Below are 24,179 nucleotides of genomic sequence, written 5' to 3' on the forward strand. Positions count from 1 at the left end.
GAACCCCAAGACAGCAGGAAGGTGGCCCGCTGTGGAACTGTAATAAAGGGTCCCTTGATGAGAGTAAAGGGACCCGGGACCAGTGGGAAGGGCATAGTTCGGAGGCCAGGAGGCCCCTTAATGGTTTCTTGCACCAGGTCCCTGAAGGTTATAGTTACATCTCTAAACAGATAGATTTGGGTTCAAACTAGGAACTGTGTAACTGCACTAATAAAGGTACATGACTTTTATGTCATATAAAATTGGTGATTATTTTACCGGCTGCAGAGCCATATGGCGATGGTAAGAATCCAGGGCCAGGTTTCTGTGTGTGTGTCCCAGGCCATCTTCTGACCTTTCATCGGACAGCTGTGTCAGATGGTAAGGCTCCTTCTTCATCTCCTGGCCCAGGAGCTCCCTCTTTCGTAGCCTTGTTGAGTCTGTTGAAGACAAGAATACAAAGTAAAACATATGGAGATTTGCCTGGACATTCTAGAGTTAACTTTACATATGTAATTCATTTGTATTGATGAGAAATCATTCAAATTCTAGAAGAACTAGCTGTGGGAAATGTAATTGGCAAGGCAACATTTTTCGTATATACAAATAGGACACTGACAAGTTATCATTTTAAATCTCTGATCATTTTTTTTTTTTTTTTAATTAAACATTTTCAAGACAAATTCAATTAGCTTCTGTCAAACACGCTATATAAACATTAAGGTGTATAAAAAAGTCAAAATGTTCTCTCCTTCTCAAAGAACAAGGGATATCCTCATGTAGATAGCTTTTACCAGAATAGGCTTACACCTTGGAAAATGGGAAATCAAAAATGTTGGACTTCCCATCACTTTCTGAATCAGAGAACCAGGACCTATAGAGAAGGCAAATCCCTCCAGTGGGGACAGAGAACCTGGCAACGGTTCTAACTCTTCCAATATGTAACCAAAACACCATACATACACTTTATTATGATAATTTAACAAGGAATACTGTTTAGTAACTTGCAGCAAACAACATACATCAGGTATCATGAGTTTATAACTGTCAATCACTTGTTGGCATGCAATGATATTGATATTGATTATAATGATAATATTTCTACCTATTATTATTGATATTTACATATTTTTATATAGTCCTCCTCCCTAGCCCTAAATTACACAAATTCTTAAAATGTACAATTGCTGACAACCTTTCCAACATAGGAGAAGTATAGAGATGAGTTTCCCTGATTTACATATGACAACATACCCACACAATGCATGACTCTGGATTAATACATACAGTATATACATCAGACAGAAGTGCATGTATAGCCAAAATGTTTTTCTTTGTTTTGGCTATACAAGTGAGGAAGTGAGGAAGTATTAGGTTCAGCACAGTGGATTAGTGGTTAGCACTTCTGCCTTCCAGCACTGGGGTCATTGGTTTGAATCTCAGCCAGGACATTATCTACATGGAGTTTTCATGTTTTCCATGTACTTGTGTGTGGTTTCCTCCCACACTCAAAATACATGCTGGCAGATTAATTTGCTCTAGTAGTATGTATGTGAGATAGGAATCTTAGATTGTAAGCTCCTAAGGAAAGGGACCGATGTTAATGCACAGTATATAAATTGTTGGGTTCTAAATATATCACTGTAATAAATAAACCCCTTTAGGCTCATATTGTTGTCGATGTCCCCACTGTGGAAATTCACAACTTCTATGTGCCCTGGTGACTATTATCACCGAGACAAAACTTCAATCCCAGAAAATACTTTGTGGGACAAATCCTAACTTTTTTTTGCAATTAGGCCTGAATCAGCATTTGCCTTGTGCACCATCAGGAGGAAAATTTTAAAACACGCGCAATCTTGTTCCAGAGACCATTAGCTTTAAAAAAGACCTTTGTACAGTGTCTGCTCACCTGACCCTCTGTGTCAACTAAATTTGGTTCTCTCATCACCTACTGTGTGAGGAAGGTGTTTAAGATGGTGGGATTGTGCTGCAGGGAACCCTTTCTGGTCTTACCAAAGAACAAGGTGGTGTATTGCCTCCTTTCTACCCAAGGTTGTTTCAACCTTTGTCCTCAGCCAGGACATTGTGCTTCCATCCCTCTGTGAAGCTCCAGTACATCAGTAGGAGATTTCCATTGATTGCCTGGGTTTACTTCATGTTATGCATATTTACCCTGCAGCCACCGCTTGTTTTAGAAAGTCTCTCTCTTTGTTACTCTGAATGGTTCCTCAATGGAATTCACTGAGGGACACAGGTCCCATCACTCTGTGTCTATGATATTTCTCTTGGCACTTCTTTGCTACAAAACTTTGCTACAAAACTGAGGCATGATGTGAGTGGGAGATGCCAGGCTTTTTTTCTGGCCAGTGTCCAAATCTTCCTGTAGGCAGCAGTATAACCTAATAGTTAGCTGTGATTTACTATTGTGTGCTACGATTGGCCCATAGCTATCATATGGTGCAGGGTGCAATAATTGGCCTAGGTACCATGTGATAGCTGTGGTCCAAACACAGCATCACATATAGGAATCACAGCTGTTATGTGTTATGAATGGCACACAAAGCAGTTGGGTACTGGGAGTCACAATCCACTGTTTCCAGTGGACACAATGGTCGCTGGAGCAGCTTGCCCGTGCCACCCTGCCGCAGTAAATGTACTGTGGCTGTGCGGCAAGTGGTTAGTTTATTTTTGGCCTGTCCCCCATTCTTCGTCATCAGCCTGGGAGAGTGACATTAGTGCCCCCTGTGCCTCACTGGATATGGGGCCTGCATAACCCAGGAAGAACGTCACATACCCCGCATGTCACCCCATTGACCAATGTTGGAGGGGGCAGGCATGTCAGTAGGCTGCCCAAGAACCCAGAAGAACCAGTGCAGCCTCCTGATGACTTCACAGATGAACATGGCAGTGCAGGACCCAGCAGTGGCTGCAGGGAAGAGGATCCCAGCAGGACAACTCTGGATCCTCTGTATAGGTGTGTATCTGAAGTGTAGCCAACTCAGCATCAGGTAAACGAGGGAGCAAAAAAAAAAAAATGTGTTGGAATTCCTCTTTCAGCTTAAAAAAACTTAATACTACTTTATTTAATTAAAGTCAACAATAAAACTATTTTACATTTGTTGGCCACAAGACAGCACACCCCTGTTTATCGCGCCCAAAGCCCCGTACACATGATCGGATTTCCATCAGGCGAATCTGTGGAATTTTGTCCAAAGGGTGTTGGCTGTGAACTTTTTTAGCCAACATACATGAAACAACGTGTTTTTTCAGCTCTTTAACATCACTCCTTGGGCAACTTCTGCTAATGTTGTCTGATGGTTAGGAGCATTGGTTAGGAGCATGCATGTTTTTACTTTGGATTTTAGGCCGACGGACTTGTGTACACACAATCAGATAATCCGACGGAACACATTTGTTGTCGGACAATTTGAGAACATGGCTATCCAACATTTGTTGTCAGAAATTACAGAGGACCTGTTGATTTTTGCGCTGTAGACCTGTATATCTATATGGGTCCACTAACAAGGTGAGCACGCCATACAGCTGGTGGTGGAGCACAAATTTGTTTGTGGAGCATGGAGTGTATTGGTGTAGAGAGAATCAAACACAGAAGACATGCTGTTTAATCACTATTATTGAACTTTTTTGGGGGACTTTTTACTATTGATTAATTTGTGCTACTACCATGTCTTTTTTTAAGTAAAAGTGGTATCACATTTTCACCTATTCCTATATTATAGAGATTTATGTTGTATACAGTTTTATCATTTTTCATTACATGTTTATTTTTCTAAAAAGATAAAATTAATATTATTCTACTATTAGAATATTCACATATTATTTTCTGGTTGGTGGATAGTTCATTAATATAAAATATTGATTTATTGTATTTACTTTTTGAGTTTGACCTTTTTGGTATTAGCAGCACAAACACATGTATAGTTTTTATTTTCATTGTCTCAAAGATGGCTGCCCAAATCTCCATGGAATTATGTGTTCAGGGGAGGGAGAGGGCACAGGGAGGATTCTGTCTTTGCTCAGTGCAATTGTTGACCGTCTGTCGGGGTTCAGGGACCAGAATGTCTTTCACCACCCCCCAGTCTGGTATGACAGTGTCTGCAAGATCCAGTTGCTTGAGATATCTAGAAAGCTCTCCTGTCTCTGAGAATGACTGTCCTGCCATCTTCATGGGCAATTAAGCTGAAAGGTTGGCCTGATAATATGTAATGTTCGAGCTTATTGCCCAATATCTCACTGGAAGTCCAAGCAGCATTGAGCTGATGTCATGGGGGCCTATGGCCTCTGGTGCATATATTGGGGTATCTCCCCTGGTTCCTGTTGCCCTGGAACTAGGTTGCTGAGACTGGGGCATGTTGTGGGGCAGGACTCACTTTTACGCACCATCAAGTGCACTTGTGCACTGCATTTTCGGTAAAGCATTCCTATGGTCAAAAATACACTGTAGCTATAGCTCCTGGGCATTATAACCACAGACATATTTTACATTGTACCCCCCATATGCTGTACTTTGCAGCTGTGTCCAAGAGACCTTACATTTATGCTTATGTACAAAATAACATAAGTATAATTGCAGATGTTTGTCATAAGTTATTAATAATTGAAACAATTCTGCGAAACCTTGACCATATGAAGAATAAATGCGTAAGTAAAGGTTACCTTCAGTGAAACCCACATGTCAAAATCAGCAGTAGTTTCGTATCTTTGCAAATCCTAATTTACCCCACAATAGTTGAGTGTGACTCTGTCCCCTCCAACTTCTGAGGTGGCCTATTGGTCGTTTAATGTGATGCGTGTTAATTGGTGTGAGTTTTACTTTTTTAATCATCCTCTCCGTTTGATTTACTGGTTAATGACAGGTTTGTTGAACTAATTTATACAGTTGACTGATCTCTAATGGATTTGTTCAGTAGGAAGAAAAACAAGCATTTTAGATTTTCATTTAAATGGTGGTACGGCATTTTTTTGTCAGAATATTTCCTACAATTTGTTTATTTTTTCCTGAGTGAAAACCACATTCACAGTTAGATTTCAATTTGTTCAAGAATACATTTTTATCCTGCTCCTTTGAACGTTCATGTCACTATGGTCAAAAAAACTATGTTTGATTTGACATTGTTAAAAAATTGAATGGACATTCCAAAAACAAAAATCCCAAACAAAATTCTATTGGTGTACAACCAGCTTTAGGCCAGTATTACCCTATAAAAGGAGAAAAAACAATTAACACTACAGAACAAATGCTAGCTAACAGGATGGTAAAACATAGAACCTAGATAGCTCAGCCCTTTGTTGCTTCAGCATTGAGAGTTTAGTTTGGTTTTACATGGGTAGTGTGCTTTTTTAAAATGTAGATATCAGTGAACAAATAAAAATACAATGTACAGCTTTGATCTGGTCTGATGCAAAATAATCAAAATAACTAAATTAAAACTTTTTTTGGTAGTCGCTGTGATGTCTTCTACCCAGAACATACAATTTTTAAAAAGTGAAGAGTATGGGATTCCCACCTAATGTTAAGCAGTGTAGTACTCACCGATATTTATCGGGGGGTGCAATCCAAAGTACAATATAGCATGTTTTGCTAGAACATACAATTTCAGGGTTTAGGATGTTTCTCTGAAACTTAATATACTGTTTTCTTAATAATTGTCCAGTTTTATTTGTGTAATTGGTAGCCAGCATGTTATGTGGACTATAAGCAATTTGAGAGCTGTCAAATAACATAAAATTAACAAAAACAGCTGATGATATGAAAAAAGAGGGAACCAAAATGAAGAAGACAATATAGAAAAATATTTAATATACTCATTTTAAAATTTATTTTAAATACTTTTTATTTTAAAAGTAAATATCATGACCTAGACTAGAGCCTAGTGATGCTAAAACCAATATACTTATTTATCAGTAAAACATATATATTCCTTTTCCATGGATCCTAGTTACTGTGTTCACAGGCCAGACAGCCCCAGGGTAGTTGGGATTTTCCAGGTGGTTGCTATAACTGATTGTGCAGCTGTAAGAACAGAGTGAGTGACCAATCAGAACACAAGATCAGAAGGGAAAGCTTTATTCTGATTTGAAAAGCTCAAGGTACAAGATGGATTAGGAATTTGTAATGAAAAGAATAATCCTCAGGTGCAGAGGAACCGTGACTGCCTTACAAAACCTTAAGACATCACAGGTCAGGAGAGGAGTGGAAAGCATTAGCTTGATACTGCCAAAGGTCAGCTACATGTATGACCTATAGACAGACATGTATATGAATTCCTTTTAAACAATACAGATGTTACACTACCCTGCAGCTATGGTAATTGTTATCAGAAATGTAAGGATAAGGGTTTAGTCAGGTAGAAAATAATGGTGGTCTCAGGCCGACAACAGGATGGGAAAATGTTCTTAATAAGGACACTTACTCCAAGTGTCCTTAGTCTTTACCAATGACACCAGTGGTGTGGTTGGACCCTGTGTGGCAAGTACCCTCTGTAAGCAAACCTGGGATGGCCCTGTTGGTTGCAACCAACAGACCCGATAAGCCAGGTGGAGTGCAGAATGATAGGTCAGGATTTTCAAGGGGAAAAGCCAAAAGTCCATTACCAGGTCATTAGATAATGGCAATTTGGAACCAAATTGGAGATGAGGTTGAGGTCTGGAGAAGAGCAGTGGTCAGGGCAGTCAGCGATCAGACTAGAACAGAAAAAAGCAAGCTTAGTATTATGAGATCAGATAGTTCAAGCAAAAAGAACCCACAGTCAAGACGCAAACTCTAACAGGAAAAGGACTAATGCCGCGTACACACGGTCGTTTTTCGGCATGAAAAAAACGAAGTTTTTAAAAACGTCATTTAAAATCATCATGTGTGGGCTTCACATCGTTTTTCGGGTTGTAAAAAATGATCGTGTGTGGGCTAAAACGACGTTTTAAACCCGCGCATGCCCAGAAGCGAGTTATGAGACGGAAGCGCTCGTTCTGGTAAAACTGCCATTCATAATGGAGTAAGCACATTCATCACGCTGTAACAGACAAAAAAGTGTGAATCGTCTTTTACTAACAAGGAATCAGCTAAAAGCAGCCCAAAGGCAAATAGAACTTCCCCTTCAGAGTGCCGTTGTACGTGTTGTACGTCACCGTGCTTTGTTCATCATTTTTTTAAAACGATGGTGTGTGGCCAACATCGTTTTTAATGATGAAGTTGGAAAAACTTCATTTTTTGGACATGCTGAAAAACGTCGTTTTTTTTTCATGCCGAAAAACGACCGTGTGTACGCGGCATCAGTGTTACATAGTGAATAGCTTGTCTGAAGTTGTCATCTAAAGTAACCTGTAAATCCTGAAAATAACTTCACTGCAGTGATCAGATAGGGATCAAACTTTTTAAGAGTGCTTCTGACTATTTTATGTGCTCATGTTATCTCACACACTTGTTGAGCTATCACGGAGAAAGCAGATGTAGACTGTTTATTTTTTGTATGGAAAAAGGGAAAGAATTGTAAACCATGCATGTGACATATACTCATTAACATGCTGGCATCATGGCCAATACATGTAGCTAGGGGCCTGAACTGGGTATCGGCTCACCTGGGTACATCAGTGACACTGGGGCTGGGTTGCTGAGCTCAAGCCCATATACTCCTATGCACTTTAGGAGAGTAATGGCAGAGCCTCAAGCACTCCTACCAGCTCTCATTGTACAACTTAAGACTCGTATTACTCTTGCACCATTAAACAAGAACTGGTGCCACTACATCTACATCCACTTACATGGTCTCAGGCCTGGTCCTTGGGTGTGCTCCTGCTCCCTCACAAAAGACTGCATTGCACCAGCCATGTCATCACGGACCTTCTCTGACTACTCCACCACTAGGACCCACCTTTAACTGACCACTACCTATCCCATACTAATTGCTTGTCATTTTCCATCCTCCTGATAATATTGTGCTATGGCCTACAGACAGGGCTGGACTGGGACAAAAATTTGGCCCTGGACTTCATCCAGACCGGCCCACTTTAATTCAATAAAATGCTGCCCCCCACCCCCTGAAAAATCACGCCCACCAAAAGGCCCCTACATCCATTATTGTATATCATGAGAGGGTGAGAGAGAGGGAGGGTTGAGGGAAAGGGGGTGAGAGAGGGGGTGAGTGTAAGAAAAAGAGAGTGAGTGTAAGAGAGGGGGTGAGTGTAGGACCCCTTTTTACACTGAGGTGTTTTTTAGGCGCTTTTGGGCTAAAAATAGCGCCTGTAAAGTGACTGAAAAACGCTTCCGCTGCAGTCCCAGTGTGAAAGCCTGAGTGCTTTCACACTGGGGTGCTGCCAGGGCGTTAAAAAAAGTCCTCCAAGCAGCATCTCTCTTTTAAAAAACGGCCCACTGAGCCATCGGCCCACCGGGAAACTCCCTGTAGTCCCTATGGCCAGTCCATCCCTGCCTACAGAGGCCCACCTCCATATCACTGAACAAGATAAATTATCGTAGGAGGTTACTTTACTGAAGCTTCAAATAATGGTGATAACAGTTCCACATAATGGCATTCATGAACAGTTTCACATAACAGATTTCAGTCCCATGCTACTATTTGCTTACTTCCTCAGCTACACAAGAGGGGGTGCTACGGTGCTATAAAATCTTTCTCTGAGAATGAGACACTCCTCTGTTATCTGATTTTGAAGTCCAGAAAACAAAGTCCTAATGATGCTTCCAACCAATAGCAGGGAAGACCTGCATAGGGAAAACGTCCAGTCCAGAGCAAACTCACATATTCCATCTACAAGGCTGCTTCATTCCCATGCCTATTGAAAGTATGTGGGACACCCATAGTATGCAACCTCACAGTCCATGGGTGGTTAAAACAGTTTACCTGTGGTAACACAAAGATTTAAATGGCATATTGCTCTGGGTTGTTCTCCCAGGGGGCCACAAGAATAGGTACTGGACACTTGCCCTTTCTATGTAACAGGCCCACCAGGTTGTGATAACCCTCAACGCCATGCATGGCACAACATGCATCCCAGTTCACTCGCTAACAAAATGTTCAGTCAGGGAACTTACTTTTCTTTTTGCTTTACCTAATAACAACTGATAGCACAACATAAAAAAAAGACTGATTTCCATTGTTCTGAGTCTTTGCAAAGGTTACTTTCACAGTCTATATCCTAACATTGCTAAGCCAGGTCCAAGCTGGGGCAAGTTGAGGGGATGCCTGTGCCTAACACCACCTAAGAGTGTTCTTCAGAGCTAGCTCTTTACACACACCACTCTGCTTAGCAGCTTCTACCCCATCTTATATACCCTGGCCAGGGAGCAGTAGTCCAGACCAGACTGGCTGAATGTAAGGCAGAGACCATCCTAAAACAGACACCTCCTTTTGCATGCCTCTATATAAAAAAACTCTTGGTCTCTCATACACTTTATAAAGATAATTGATCGACTTGATTCTGTGGCAGTTGTCTTTCTGTAGTATCATATGTTACCATTGTACTATGGATGCTGTATTTTTTTTACTTTTGTGTGTGTGAACCTTTAAAATATCATGTTTATTGCAGGAAAACATTTTAAACAAATGTTATTTCATACAATTAATATTAATGACTTTGCCATAATTATACTTTATGGGGAAGTTTAATAAAGAATTTATGATACTTTTCTGGCAGTAGGGTTGCTACTGTTATCCCTCTTTCAAGGTGTCCCTCTATGTCAAGTTGAAAAGTTGAGAGGTATGCACTAGGGCCAGGTTCACTATTCACTATTATGTGTCAGGAACACGTGAACAGTCATGTGAGAGAGAAATAGGCTGCTCTTTAGCAAATGCGCAGGGTGCCATGAACTCTGAACGGCACCCTTATGGATCAGCAAAACATAATTAAAAAAAAGGGTTGGGGGGCTACTCTCTCCATGTTTCTGGGTTGTGGGACAGCCCGTTAAAATGCATGGGTGGCCCTACTTGCAGGACAGAGATGCACGGGTCTGAACTAGGACTGAGCATCAGCAGACAGGATACCATTTTTATGAATGAAAGGTCCTTTCTACTGGGTGGAACACAATGTAAACAAAAATTACCTTATTTCTTCTTTACAATCGTTTTTATTAAAGTTTTCACAAAAGAGAAAAGTACATAAAAGTATAAAACAATTTTCTTTGGTCCATCTCAGCATACAATACTGATTACAAAAGAGGGAACATTGTCAGGCAGTTGCATATTTCCGATGAGTAACCTATTATGTTGTCAGGTAGCCAAGCCATAAGTTACATGAGTCCTATGAATACTTGAACACATGCACCAAAGAGAAAAAAAAAAGGAACTCTGAAGAAAAATCAAAAAAGGAGAAAACCATGTCCCTGTATGTATTAACAGGTAATTAACGGCAGTCTATTTGACTCCTTGGACTTCTTCAAACTCTTCACCGATTTATCTAATGAAGAAGTCTCTCCGGACCAATGATGACTTAGAAGTTATACCAGCATCTAAGAAGGAAGGGTAGATAGTAAAAAGAAAAGTACAAGGCATGCACCCGTTATGTGTTGTACAAAAAGATTCCTCTGTCCAGATCAGGAGGGGGTCCTGAAAGGTATTTTTTACAAGGATCCTTTCTCAAAGTAGGCCAGCTTATCCTGGAGAATAGCCACTATTCATTCAGTGATCATGATCCACGCCAATTTAGCCTTTAAAAGGTCAAAGGAAATCATGGGGAACTTCCAGGATCGTAAAATAGAATTGCTAGCTAAGTTGAATATAGATGCGATTAGGCGTCTCACGTGTCCCAGCATGCTCTAAACCAGCTTCCCCAGAAGGGTCTGCTGTGGAGTCTTGGTTAGATTAACTTGAGTGAGGGAATAGATAAAGTCAAATGTGCGGATCCAAAACCACTTACTTTGCTGCATGCCCCCTAGGTATGGAGGACTGTTTCATCCACAAAAACATCCAGGGGAGGCCCCCAGGACAGAGGATGCCAAATGGGTTGATACTAAGTACCATCGCAGTAAAACTTCATAATTTGCTTTGACCAGAGACGTATTGATATAAGTTTTTGAATTTAAGTTTCCCCTATTCTGCTACTTCCAACTCTTCCCCCAAGTCCTGTTCCCCCTTTGCCATATAAGGCAGTTTAGTAGAACCTTCATCTAATATTGTGTATATCTTTGATTTGTGCCCAATATGCTTATCTACAATTCTACATTCTACATAGATACTCCATAGGGGTCGAGGAAGTCATATCACTAGTGCATTTGAGGGTGTTCAGGAGATGCACTATTTGAGAATATCTAAATAGCTCCCTTGTGGAGAGTTCTGGCTTTTCCTGTAATGCATCTTTCGATAACAAACCTCTATGGTAGCGTAGGTCTAAGAGACGAAGAAAACCTTTGTTTGTCCATGACTCAAAAGTTTGGGAACAGAGATCTGGGGGGGGGGGGGACATTGGGTTGCCCAACAAAGGGGCCACTGGGTTGTGGGGGATTTAAGTCCATGACTTATAACCAATCTGTCCCACAACCCAAGGAAAAAAAGATAGGGTCGGGCATAAAATACCAGGTCTATCTCTAGCATGCAGCCACATCAAGTGACTAATTGGAGTGGATAGAAATGGGAAGATTCCATGAGGGGCTAGCCCATTTTGAGTGAAAGCGGATAAATTATGCTTCTCTTTAACTTTGGGGTGAAAAGCATGAGTATGTTCACCCTGGGTCTCTTGTCCCTCCAATTGAACTTTAAAACCGTCTGCAGAAAAAGATGTAAGTCAGACATATTAATTGTTATTGGTAGGGTGCGGAACAAGTATAAAATTCTAGTCAAAGTATCAATTTTTACAAAGTACAGCCTGCCCAACTACGAGGGGGGCTAGATGTCCATCTGGTAAGATTGTCCTGTAGTTTCCTATATGGGGGGGGGGGGGTAGTTCTTACTGTATAAGGTGTCTATAAAGGGGGTTAAATTGATGCCCAAGTAGGGTAGTGGAGCCGCCTGACGTTTAAATGGGAAGTTTTGTTGAAGGGAGTGAACTGTACGGTCATCTAAAATTGAGAACTTGAGATTCAGCATGAATAACCTTCAGTTCTGAGATTGTCGTAAAATGTGACAGCTCGCTATACAGGTTGGGTATGGAGGTGTTTGGAGATGTCAGTAGCATTAAGAGATCATTGGCGAACAGAGCACATTTGTGTTCCCTATCTTCACATGACATTCCTCGGATAGCTGGGTTGTTCCTCAGTTTGATGGCTAGAGGCTCTAGCACCAAAATAAATAGGATAGGGGACAACCCTACTGAGTACCTCTATGTATAGTTAGGTAATCAGAGCTATATCCCTTGACCGACAATCTGGCTATAGGTTCACTGTATAATGTGCAGATTATAGTAAGAAATTTTTCACCAAACCAAAACAATCTAGGGTACAAAAGAGGTGTTCCCAGGACAGGGAATCAAGGCCTTATGAAGGTCAAGGGATAATAGCATGCCCTTCCTCTGTCCCCTCCCATTCCAGTTATACTTACCGTAAGATCTGATTACCTTATTTTTTAAAGTTTTTATTGATAAACTTGTTTTCTGGTCTGACTTCAGCAGAGTGAATCCTGACTGGCTTCTATGTGCTACTATACATTAAAAAAATAAATAACTGTTTATTAAAAATGTGCACACTATTTTCCTGAAGCATTCACTAGATTTTGTTAATGGTGCATAGGAAGGACAGGGGATATGAGATTGACTTTAAAGTTGGGGAGCAGTATGGATTGAGTAGCTGAGTTAAGTGTCCCTTTAAATCCTTTCACTACAAATCACAGAAGAACACAGCTCTGCATGCTATCATGCTGATAAACTAAATATATATTACAATATTTCAAAAATACATAGAAACCATTTGTATTACTGATATTATTTATGTTGTGTATAGAACATCCATCTACACCCCGCTTGAGGTACTGTATACAAAATACTGTTTTATAAAGCATTAACATATTCACCATGTTCATTAGAGAGGTGTAACTAGGAGACAGGAGCAGGGCAGATGCTCAGGATGTAAAATATCCAGAACATTATCACACTGGTAGGAAAATTTGCAAAGGAATTCAAGTCAAAAAAGTAAAAATTGCAAACAGACATGCTTTTTATTACAGAAGACACATACAATGTCCCTTCTTCAATAAAATACACGTATCTGCCTGTTCACAATCTCCTGCAGAATGTACATTGAGATGCACAGCGCAGTTACATTCTGCCACATTCACTGTTTGTCAAGATGACTGTACTCCTGCGTACGCACGGGACTGACATCATCCGGAATTGGCTAATCAAGATAGGCAAAGATTGGCACCTAGAGTAAATCAGGGACAAGGGACAAGATTCTGATGCCAGCGAGGGACCGTGTGGGCGTCAGACCATTGGAACAGAGGTAAGTAGCTGTGCCTTTATTTCTCTTTTAAGATCTTCACATATGGTTAAGAAAAGTGAAAAAGTTACCCATTCCTGCAACCTGTGCCAGGATACAACCAAAAGGTAACAGCAGGGCAGCTGCAATGCCACAAATAAGATGGGCTGGACAGAAGAAGTATAACCCAAATTCCAAAAAAGTTGGGACATAAAATATACATAAAAACAATATACAATAATTTTCAAAACTCATAAACCCATATTATATTCACAATATAAAGCAACAGGAAAATAAGGCAAGTTTGAAATTGATAACAGCAACACATTTAAAAAAAAGTTGGGACAGGGCCATGTTTACCACTCTGTAGCATCCCCTCTTCTTTTAACAACACTCTGTACACACTGTGAACTGAACTAAGGAAATCAGTTGCTGTAATTATGGGAGAGGAATGTTGTCCCATTTTTTTCTAATATACTGTAGGATTCCAACTGCTTAACAATCTTGGTTCTTTGCCACATTTTTCGTTTCAAGATCCGCTAAATATTTTCCACTGGTGAAAGGTCTGGACTGGAGTCAGGCCAGTTAAGCACCTGGACTCTTCTACTACAAAGCCATGCCTTTGCACTGTCCCTCTGAAATATGTCAGGCCTTCTCTGGATAGGAGCATTAGCTGCTCTAAAACCTGGATATTTGTTTCAGCATTGATAGTGCCTTTACAGTTGTTCAAGCTTGCCCATGCTATACACTCTAATGTACCCCTATACCATCAGAGATGCAGGCTTTTGAACTGAGTGCTGATGACAAGTTGAAAGGTCCCTTGACGTTTTAGTCCAGCGGACACGGTGCCCATGGTTGCCAAAATTAATGTAAAATTTCAATTTATCTTTCCACAGAACAGTTTTCCACTTTACAACAGATTATTTTAAATAGCTTTGGCCCAGAGAAGACTTCTGTATTACTAGATCATGCTCAGTAATGGCTTCTTCTTTTCATGACAGAGCTTTAAAGGGAGTTCCACCCAAAAGTGGCATGTAATTTTTTTTTGGTGGGGGAGTGGATACCTTGTTTTCAGTGGACTTCCTGTCCCACTTTCTGCTTCTTTCTTTAGGCCGCCTAGGCGACTCCTCCTGTCACCCTAGGTGGCCACTTCCTGCCAGTGATCTTCTGGGACACAACTCAGGTCCCAAAAGATCAGCTTGCCAATAGGAGAGCGCAGCACAACTGGCGCATGTGCAGTGCGCACCCGGCCGTGAAGCTGTAAGTTGTCATGGCCGGGTGCCCACAGTTATGATGACGGCGCAAGGAGAGGAGGGGGAGAGAAGCGAGCCTCCGGGCGGCCGCATCGTTGGACTGCGGAGTAGGTAAGTGACGGTTTAATAAGTCAGCAGCTATGCTTTTTGTAGCTGCTGACTTTTAATAAACTAAAACACGTGTGGAACTCTGCTTTAACTTGCATTTTTGGGTGTCATAGCAAACTGTCTTCACTAATTTTTGGAAGTATTATTGAACCCATGCAGTGATGTCAAGGTCTGTGGGCCCGAAGATCACAGTCATCCAATATTGTGTTTTAGCCTTGTCTCATACACACAGAGATTACTCCAGATTCTCATAATCTTTTTAAGATATGTACTGTATATGATGATAGATTTCAAATCTTTGCAGTTTTACATCGCGGAACATTATTCTGGAATTGTTTGACATTTTTTAGACACAGCTCACAGGCTGACGAACCTCTGCCCATCTTTACTTCTGAGACACTCTGAAGCTGACTTTTTATACCCAATCATGTTGCCATATAACCTAATTAGTTGAAAAATGTTACTTCAGTGTTAATTTAATTTACTTTGCCAGCTTTTTGTTGCCCTGTCCCAACTTCTCTGTGTTGCTGCCATCAATTTCAAAAGTACCTTATTTTTTCTCTTAAACTGGTAAAATTTCTCAGTTTAAACATTTGATATGTATTCCATTTTTGATTGGGAATACAATAGGGATTTATGAGATTTGTATATAGTTGCATTCTGTTTTTATGTAGATTTTACATAACATCCCAACTTTTTCGAAATTGGGGTTGTATTTGTGTACTGCAATAAATACACATGTTTTAAATGTAGAAGACATGACGCCTAAATATGTAGTTCACAAGGATACTAAAATCCTAAATAAATAACTTGGATAATATTATGTGTGATTATGTTTCCTTCTGTAAATAATATTGTATTGGTGTAGGTGGTGGAAAATTGGATCTAGGTTTTAGTAAAAATTCAGTTTTAGTATATTAGAATGGATATGTGAAATGAACGAAATACAATATATGGAAAGACAGATAAGAGAAGAAGGATACATAAATAGTCAAATGCCAGAAATATGGCAAAAATGGGAAGAATTTTGGCTCTCGGAAGGAATGAAAGAATATATATAAATGGAAAATAAGGAGAAATACGAAGGGGAAAGGTAAATGAAGTGGAAAATGGTAGAGAAATAAGGGGAAGACGGGGGGTTTATTACTATTTTATTTTTTTGATGAATGGATGGATGTTAGGATGAATGTATATGGAAGATAATAGGAGTAAATGTAGATTAATGATGAAGGGTATACTGTTTTAATGATAAAGTAACTTATACACATCAAGATTCAGTATATTGAATAACTAATAGGAACAATGTATATTGTAAAGGAATCTTGTATACATGCAAAGGCTTTTTGTATTTGAGAAAACGTTTAATAAACATAAATTGAAAAAGAAAATCAGTTTTTATTTTCAGGAAGCAGATTCCATGGCAACTATGTATTCTTTGGCACAGGAAAATTAGCCTTTGGCAAAGAGGAATCTGGGACGGTTAGCATGAAGTTTGGGGTCACAGAAAAGGTTAGTTAGAGGGGGCCTTTCGAGAAGGCCATATTGGGTAGGAGCTTTGGGTTGACCTCCAGAAATGTAATCTAGTTAGCATGCATTTTGTCTAAGGATGATCATTGGAGCAGTTTGGGACAACCCTTCAAAAACAATTACTGTATATCAGCAGACCTCAAGAGACCGGTGACTACAGTACAGGAAATCCAGCACACTAGTTCTAACCAAAAACTCAGCTGATAAATCAGAGGTAATAAGAGGCTGCAAGGTGCAGTAATGACAGTAATTGGGCAGATCACCTTACACGCATTGTATAGCAGTTATATGTTTCAAGCGCATGAACAGTTATCTGAGAAAATCATGTTGTTTGTTTCTAAAATATCTTTAGATTTTTAAACAGGGTGACTACAGATTTTAAAATAATGGCAATAAAAATATGACATACATGCCTGTTTTATTCACTACAGCTGCTCCACTAGATCCCCTATGACTTGTTAAACGTGATCCTGTGACTTTTACATCTCAGCATATTCACACTTACAGAATCATTACCCTTTAAATAGAGAAAAGGGAAAGAGGTTTAAATGATTGCTAAGAATTTTACATTTCCATTAGCTATACTAGCTCAATGCTACTTACAATGACATCTCTCCACTGGGTAATTGAGTCAAGCAATCAGACACATGAAGTGTGAATATCATTTCAGATTTTTTAGTCTTAAGGCCCGTACACACGATACGAAAATTGGGTGGAAAAATTTGTATGACGAGCAGTCTGACGATTTTTGGATCGTTAGTATAGTGCTTTTGACAGCCGATTTTGCTTTTTCGTCAGACAAAAGCTGGATGTGCAGACTATAACATTTTGGTCGGATGTGAACGCAATGTCCGATTTTCGTTTCATATGTACTGTTTTCGTACAAAAGAAATTGTAAGAGAAAGACTACGCATGCTCAGAAATGAAGGGATACAAACTATTCAAAACATTACGTCACTTCTGACATTGTATTCTGGTATCAAAATTTTTTCGTATTGTGAGTAACCTCTTCAATTTCGACATAAGACTAGCATGACACAAAAAAATGGACGTTCGGTCATCTGAAAAGCGTGTGTACGAGACTTTAGTCATACTTCATATTCCCATCACACACATTCCTGGATAAGCTCTTGATTTTGGGTGCTGTAGCAACAACCAGCTGGATACTGGTACAAGTCACAATGGGAATATTTGCCAGCACACCATGGAACGACGTGAATAGTGTCCAAACGGATGATACTGCCCAAGACAATTTTTATCTTTCAGCGCTGTCGCACTTTGAATGTCAATTGCACGGTCGTGCTACATTGTACCCAAATGACATTTTTATAATTTTCTTCCCATAAATAGAGCTTTCTTTTGGTGGTATTTGATCACCTCTGCAGGTTTTAATTTTTGCGATATAAACAAAAACAAATTGACAATTTTGAAAAAAAACCTGATGGGCACTGATGGGTGGCACTGATAGGTGTCACTGATGGGCACTGATAGGCATCACTGATGGGCACTGATAGGTGACACTGGATAGGCAGCACTGATGAGTAGCTACTGACAGGCTTTTCTGAGTGGCACTGATTGGCACTTTTATGGGGCACTGACAGGCATTACTGATGGGGTACGGGCGGCAAATGGTTAAAAACAAAATGCAAATTCCCTTGCAGAAAAAAAAATCTTATTTTAAGTGCTTTATGTACCAGCATTTAGTGTTTAGTATTTTTTCTGCCAAAATACTGCTCTCAAAAACGCAAAACAGAAGTGTTTTTTTTCCTGCCTCCAAACACTGAGCTTAAAATATGCCTCTAAACATCTTAATGTGCATGGACACATAGGTTAATATTGAGCTGATTCTACGGGCAAAAACTCTAAACTACTGTAGAAGCAGTTACTTTTTAAGCCAGTGTGCATGGACCCTTAAATGATGGAATGAGAGGTAATATTTATGCTCTTGTGCCCAATTCCTTGGGATTGCGCTCTACTCAGTTACAGAATTGGTGAGCACACAATCATTATGTTTTCTGTATTCTTGATACTTATATGTATGATATACTATGTATTAATTGTATGTGTACTAACGGCATATTTTATGTCACACACAGACCACTGTATAAAAAAAGGCTAAAGTTGTAAGGCCCTGACGAAGCACGAAAGTGCGAAACTAGTTGGCACTCTGCACATGATACTTTATCGCTGTTTTGTAACTATTGTGGTCTATTTCATGCAATATATGTTTTTTATGAACTATTTATATATATATTAAACTTTTTTTGTTAAATTTCTAAACCTTGTTGTTTGGTGTGCGTACCCTATTACCACAATTGACACCTCACATTAAAATCCCTACATTTGGAAGAGGGACTACCCTCTACCATACATGTTCTTTGTTCTTATCTGTTTCTCTTGATGGGATTGTGAGTTCTTGTCTATTGGTTTTGGAAACCATTCTCCCCACCTCCACTTTGTTTTCTTTTTTGTGCCCAACACAAATAAACATCTAGCACATTGGTTGTTGGTTATAACGTTGCTCAATAGAACTTTTGTGAAGGCGGGAAGGGGGACATGTAAGGCCTTGTACACACGGTCGGACCAAACCGATGTAACCGTTTTCATCGGTTCACCTCTGAAGTGGCCGTACGGACTGATATGTGTACACACCGTCAGTCCAAAATCCGATCGGGTCAGAACGCGGTGACGTCAAACACACGACGTGCTGAATAAAACGAAGTTCAATGCTTCCAAGCATGCGTCGACTTGATTCTGAGCATGCGCGGGTTTTGAACCGATGCTTTTCTGTACTAACCATCGGTTTGGTCCGATCGGGCAGCGGTCCATCGGTTCGGTTTTGAAGCATGTTTTAAAATTTTGGACCGAAGGAAAACAGACCGATGGCCTATACACACGGTCGGTTTGGTCCGATGAAACTGAACTTCGGTTCATTCTTATCGGTTCGATCCGACCAAGTGTACGGGGCCTAAGGGGTATATAACCGTAGATTTACAAACCTATGAAACAACTTCTCCATCAAGCGGCCTGATTATCAATAGAGTATTGAGTATTTAGCATCAGACATACTAACTGAAAAAGTATCCCATATTTATGATGTGACTTATTCTGTTGGCGTTCGGTAGTCTTTTCTTCAACCTTTGTGATTTCTTGATGGGAAATTCTGTGTATGTGTCAACTATCTTTATTACAAGTAGTGTGAAAAAACTGAAGCCAAGGATGTAAACTTGCATTTCCATGGTGGCAGACTAGATGTGAGAAACACTTACACGCTGATATAATTAAACAATGCTCTGTGGGGTCCATTGGTTAAAGTAAATAGGGCTCAGCATGACTATAAAGTTAAGTAATACTAAACCACTGAGTAAGCCTATGAAAGACTTAATAGTAAACTGTACCCTGCATGCTTCTCTAGAGACACTCTGCATGTGGTTACTGAAAAGCTAATGTACTAGGGCTGAGCAGTACCCTTCGCAGGTGTCTCTGCTTGTCTGGTTAGCTGGAGGTTTGGGTAATCCTTTGCAGGTATCATTAGAGCAGGTTTAATCTTGTTATGTGTTCTTTATAATAGGACATGCTCATTTACTATTATGAATTAAGGCAAAAGTGGAGCAATTTTTGGGTTGGATAATTACATCACAGATATCAAAGGCACACAAGACATGAAAACATTTTGATAGTTTTTCTTTGAGACGTACTGCGTACTGTGGTCTTGTGATCTCAGTAAGGCTGGGTTCACACTACGGTTTTCCCGTCCGTCAGCCGCATACGATTTCAGTATTGAAAACGTACGGGCCCGGACGGGAAAACGTATAGATAGAGAATGCATTGCAAATCGTATGCACTCAGATGCATCCGGGTGCGTACGATTTGCTGGCAAAACGTTTTTTAAACGTCCGCAAAACCGTGTTCAACCACGGTTTTGCGGTCGTTTTTAAAACAGTATGGCAAACGCATACGTTTTCCTTTAACATTAATGTTAATGGAAAACGCACATGTGTGCGGTTCCATACGTTCCCGTCCGTTTCAGCCGCATACGGTTTTTCATATAAATCGTATGCGGCTGACGGACGGGAAAACCGTAGTGTGAACCCAGCCTCAGCTTCCAAGTGTACACTGATACAAGGGAGGGTGTGCAGAGATTTCAGTTATGTTCTAAAACGGACTCACAAGGTGTTCAGATACAGTTTGTGTCCCCAAAAAGTGTAAGCTGCTCAGGGATTGGTAATATAAGGTGTTTAAAATTAACTCATTAAAATGAGAGCACTTGCAAGTGAGCCTAGCTAAGCCTAGTTAAAATACATCTGGTAAAATAATAATAATTGCACGTCAAAATTTTTTTTTTTGCTAGAAAATGACTTAGAACCCCCAAACATTATATATATTTTTTTCTAACACCCTAGAGAATAAAATGGTGGTTGTTGCAATACATTTTGTCACACCATGATTCCGCTGCGAACTTACAAGCGCACTTTTTTTAATTAAAAAAATAAGACAACAGTAAAGTTAGCCCAATTTTTTTATATTGTGAAAGATAATGTTGCGCTGAGTAAATTGAGACCCAACATGTCACGCTTTAAAGTTGTGCCCGCTCGTGGAATGGCGACAAACTTTTACCCTTAAAAATCTAAATAGGCGACGTTTAAAAAATTCTACAGGTTGCATGTTTTGAGTTACAGAGGCTAGAATTATTGCTCTCGCTCTAACGATCATGGAGATACCTCACATGTGTGATTTGACCACCGTTTTCATATGCGGGCATTGCGCACGTATGCGTTTGCTTCTGCGCATGTGCTTGTCGGGACTGGGCGCTTTAAGAAAAAAAATGTTTTTCTTATTTATTTTACTTTTTTATTTTGACACAGTTTTTTATATATATATAAAAAAAAAAAAAATTGGGTCACTTTTATTCCTATTACAAGGAATGTAAAATATCCTTTGTAATAGAAAAAAACATGACAGGTCCTCTTAAAGATGAGATCTGGGGTCAAAAAGACCTCAGATCTAATATTTAGGTAAAAATGAAAAAAAGGCCCTTAAAGAGCATTGGGAGGAAGTGACGTTTCGACGTTTTGAGTTTCGCAATACAAGCTATTATTTAAAAAAAATCCTGATTCGGTTTGCGACTTTTGTCTCGCAACACGAGCAGGATTCAAGCCTCTGCGGTGTGCATCACTGCATAGGAAGAGGGACTGCCCAGAGATGCCCTGGCGCCAGTGACACTCGGAGCCGTTCGGAGCCGCGTGAAAATACTTAGAAACACTCAGAAATACTCTGTTCCCGAGTGTTTCCAAGCATTTATGAGGGTTTATGAGTGCATTTGAGCGATCTTAGAGTATTTCTGAGTCTCTCCGGCACCCCCCACCTCTGGCCACATGCGGTATTGCATGCAATAGAAGTCAACGTGGAACGAATTATCTTTGTTTCGATTGACTTCTATGGGGAAACTCGCTTTGATATGCGAGTGCTTTGGTTACAAGCATTCTCCTGGAACGGATTATGCTCGTAATCCAAGGTTCCACTGTAGTTATAAACAAAAACGACTGTAATGTAAATGTTAACTGCAGTTGAGGAATACAATTTAAGAAAGTGGAAAGCCAGGTTTTTCCCATCAAAGCTTAAAGGGGTTGTAAAGGTACATGTTTTTTCACCTTAATGCATTCAATGCATTAAGGTGAAAAAACATCCGACGATTAGCGCCACCCCCCCCCCTTCTCAGCTCTTCATGGCTCATTTATTGGATGATTGCTGTCAGCTGTCCCTCCTCTCCCCTAAAGCATTCGCTCAAAGCCAAACATGTGACTGGACTGGAGCACCCTCAGAATAGATATGTATACACATCTTCCTTTCACAGGGTAGTTAGAATAGGCGTTAGAATGGGAGTGGGAGCAGGTTTAAGCATAGTTAGGAAAAGCCTGGACTTCCACTTATGTAAGGTTTACATACGCTTAAGTGCTAGCTGTCGTGACTTTCAGATGTTTTGAAATGTTTAAAGGACCTTATTCTGTTGAGTTATTTTGTAACACGAAAGGCAGTCAAAGTAACTTAAAGTGGAGTTCCACCCAAAAGTGCTTCTTCCCCCTATCCGGTGCCACAATTGGCACCTTACAAGGGGGAGGGGGGACAGGATACCTGTCTTTGACAAGTAGCCTTTGCCACTTCCGAGAGTCTGGGCCGCGGCCCGTGACGTCATAGGCAAGGCTCCTCCCCTGGCCGCGGGGCCAACAGGAGAGAGGAGCGGGGCCTCGCGCATGCGCAGTAGGGTTCCCGTCCTGAAGCTGAAAGGCTACACTGCCGGGTTTACCTACCCGCAATGGCGGCAGCGGCAGCACCCGACACAGCTGTGGTCCTGACATTGAGGGACTCCAGGACAGGTATATGTCCTATTATTAAAAGCCAGCAGCTGCAGTATGTGTAGCTGCTGGCTTTTAATTTTAGTATTTTCAGGACGGAACACCGCTTTAAATACTGGATGAGAGACTCTCCTCCAACACACTTCAAAACAACCAGTTGGGATTAAGGTCATATGCACACTGGACGTTATAAAAAACACCAGTAGCATTAGCTGTAGAAGGCTGTAGCTGTAGAATGAGTTTTGCTGCATTTTTGCAGAAGTATTCTTCAGCACTTTTCAAATTTTTTTAGCGTTTGCATTTTTTAGCTTTTTTTTGTAAAACTATACAGAAAAATCTTTTGGCTCCAAAAAGCTCATAAACACTGAATAGCCATGTTTTTTTTGCGTTTATCAGCGTTTTTCAGAGTTAGAGTGTATTTTATTTACAGCTGAAAACTTCTCATAAAACCCACTAGTTCTGGGTTTTTTTTTCCAGCCAGAAAACGCTGGTAAAAGCTTAGGTGTTCATGGACACATAGGATAACATGCTGGGGAGTTTACTCGCTGCAGAAAAAAATACCTAAAATAAAAAACAGGTGCTGTAAAAATGTCCAGTGTGCATGAGGCACTATTTCAGACAATGGATTTCTTAAAGCTGAACTCCAGGAAAACTAAAACTCCTTCTATGCATTGGAGCTGCACCAGAACTGCAAGGATAAATAGCTTGTTTAGGCCTATGGGATCTTGTGTCTCTCCCCTTCACTCCAGCAGTCTAGGGTCCTCTGATGTCATCAAGACTGAGTCCATAGCCCTGCACATGAGGATAACGAGCAACAGTCCACTACCGGAGCATGGGGGAGCACCATCTGCAGGGGGGAGCAGAGGATCAGGTAGCCAACACACACATACACTGAAAATAGAAGTTTTCATTGTACTGAGTTGGGCTTTAAAGCGGAGCTCCACTCTAAAGTGGAACTCCTGCTGATCTGAACCCTCCCCCCCTCCGGTGTCACATTTGACACCTTTCAGGGGGGAGGGGGGTGCAGATACCTGTCTAAAGACAGGTATTTGCACCCACTTGCACCCACTTCCGGCCACACAGCCCGCAGCATGACGTCACCTCCCGTACCCCCCTATTGTGTTCTGGAAACACTCGGCTCTCAGTACACAGCGGGAGCCAATCGGCAGGCGTAGCGCGACTCGCGCATGCGCCGTAGGGAGACGGGCAGTGAAGCCGGAGCGCTTAACTTCCTGGTACCCTCATCGAGGATGGCGGGGGGCAGCAGAGTGACGAGCGATCACTCGTCCTCTGCTGCCGACGGCGCTGGACTCCAGGACAGGTAAGTGTCCTAATATTAAAAGTCAGCAGCTGCAGTATTTGTAGCTGCTGGCTTTTAATTTTTTTTTTTCAGCAGACATCCGCTTTAATGCATTTTTAATACACTGGAAATGCAACTAATTATATAGCCACCCAGCTGGAGGGAATGGGCCCACATGTTTTTACTGTGGTCAAACCAGTAAAAAGTAATACAGTAAAACCTTGGTTTGAGAGTGTTTTGCAAGACAAGCAATTTTTGTTTTTAAATTTTGACTTGATATACAA

The 24,179-nt window shown here is 40.6% G+C and overlaps 1 protein-coding gene across 3 annotated transcripts in view; it reads right to left on the bottom strand.

The window, feature by feature from the left end:
- WNT10B (Wnt family member 10B) overlaps positions 1 to 24,179 on the bottom strand; it is a 60,896-nt gene that overhangs the window by 32,227 nt on the left and 4,490 nt on the right. For 2 of the 3 annotated variants that reach the window (XM_040341179.1, XM_040341176.1), the window contains one exon: positions 259 to 419. In XM_040341179.1, coding sequence (XP_040197113.1) covers positions 259 to 341 — 83 coding nt within the window. In that variant the 5' untranslated portion in view covers positions 342 to 419. Of the gene's footprint in view, positions 1 to 258; positions 420 to 16,651; positions 16,760 to 24,179 lie in introns of all 3 variants that reach the window. The other variant, XM_040341178.1, reaches the window with a different exon arrangement.

This window comes from Rana temporaria, chromosome 2 (assembly GCF_905171775.1).
Source record: "Rana temporaria chromosome 2, aRanTem1.1, whole genome shotgun sequence".
Classification (NCBI taxonomy): domain Eukaryota; kingdom Metazoa; phylum Chordata; class Amphibia; order Anura; family Ranidae; genus Rana; species Rana temporaria.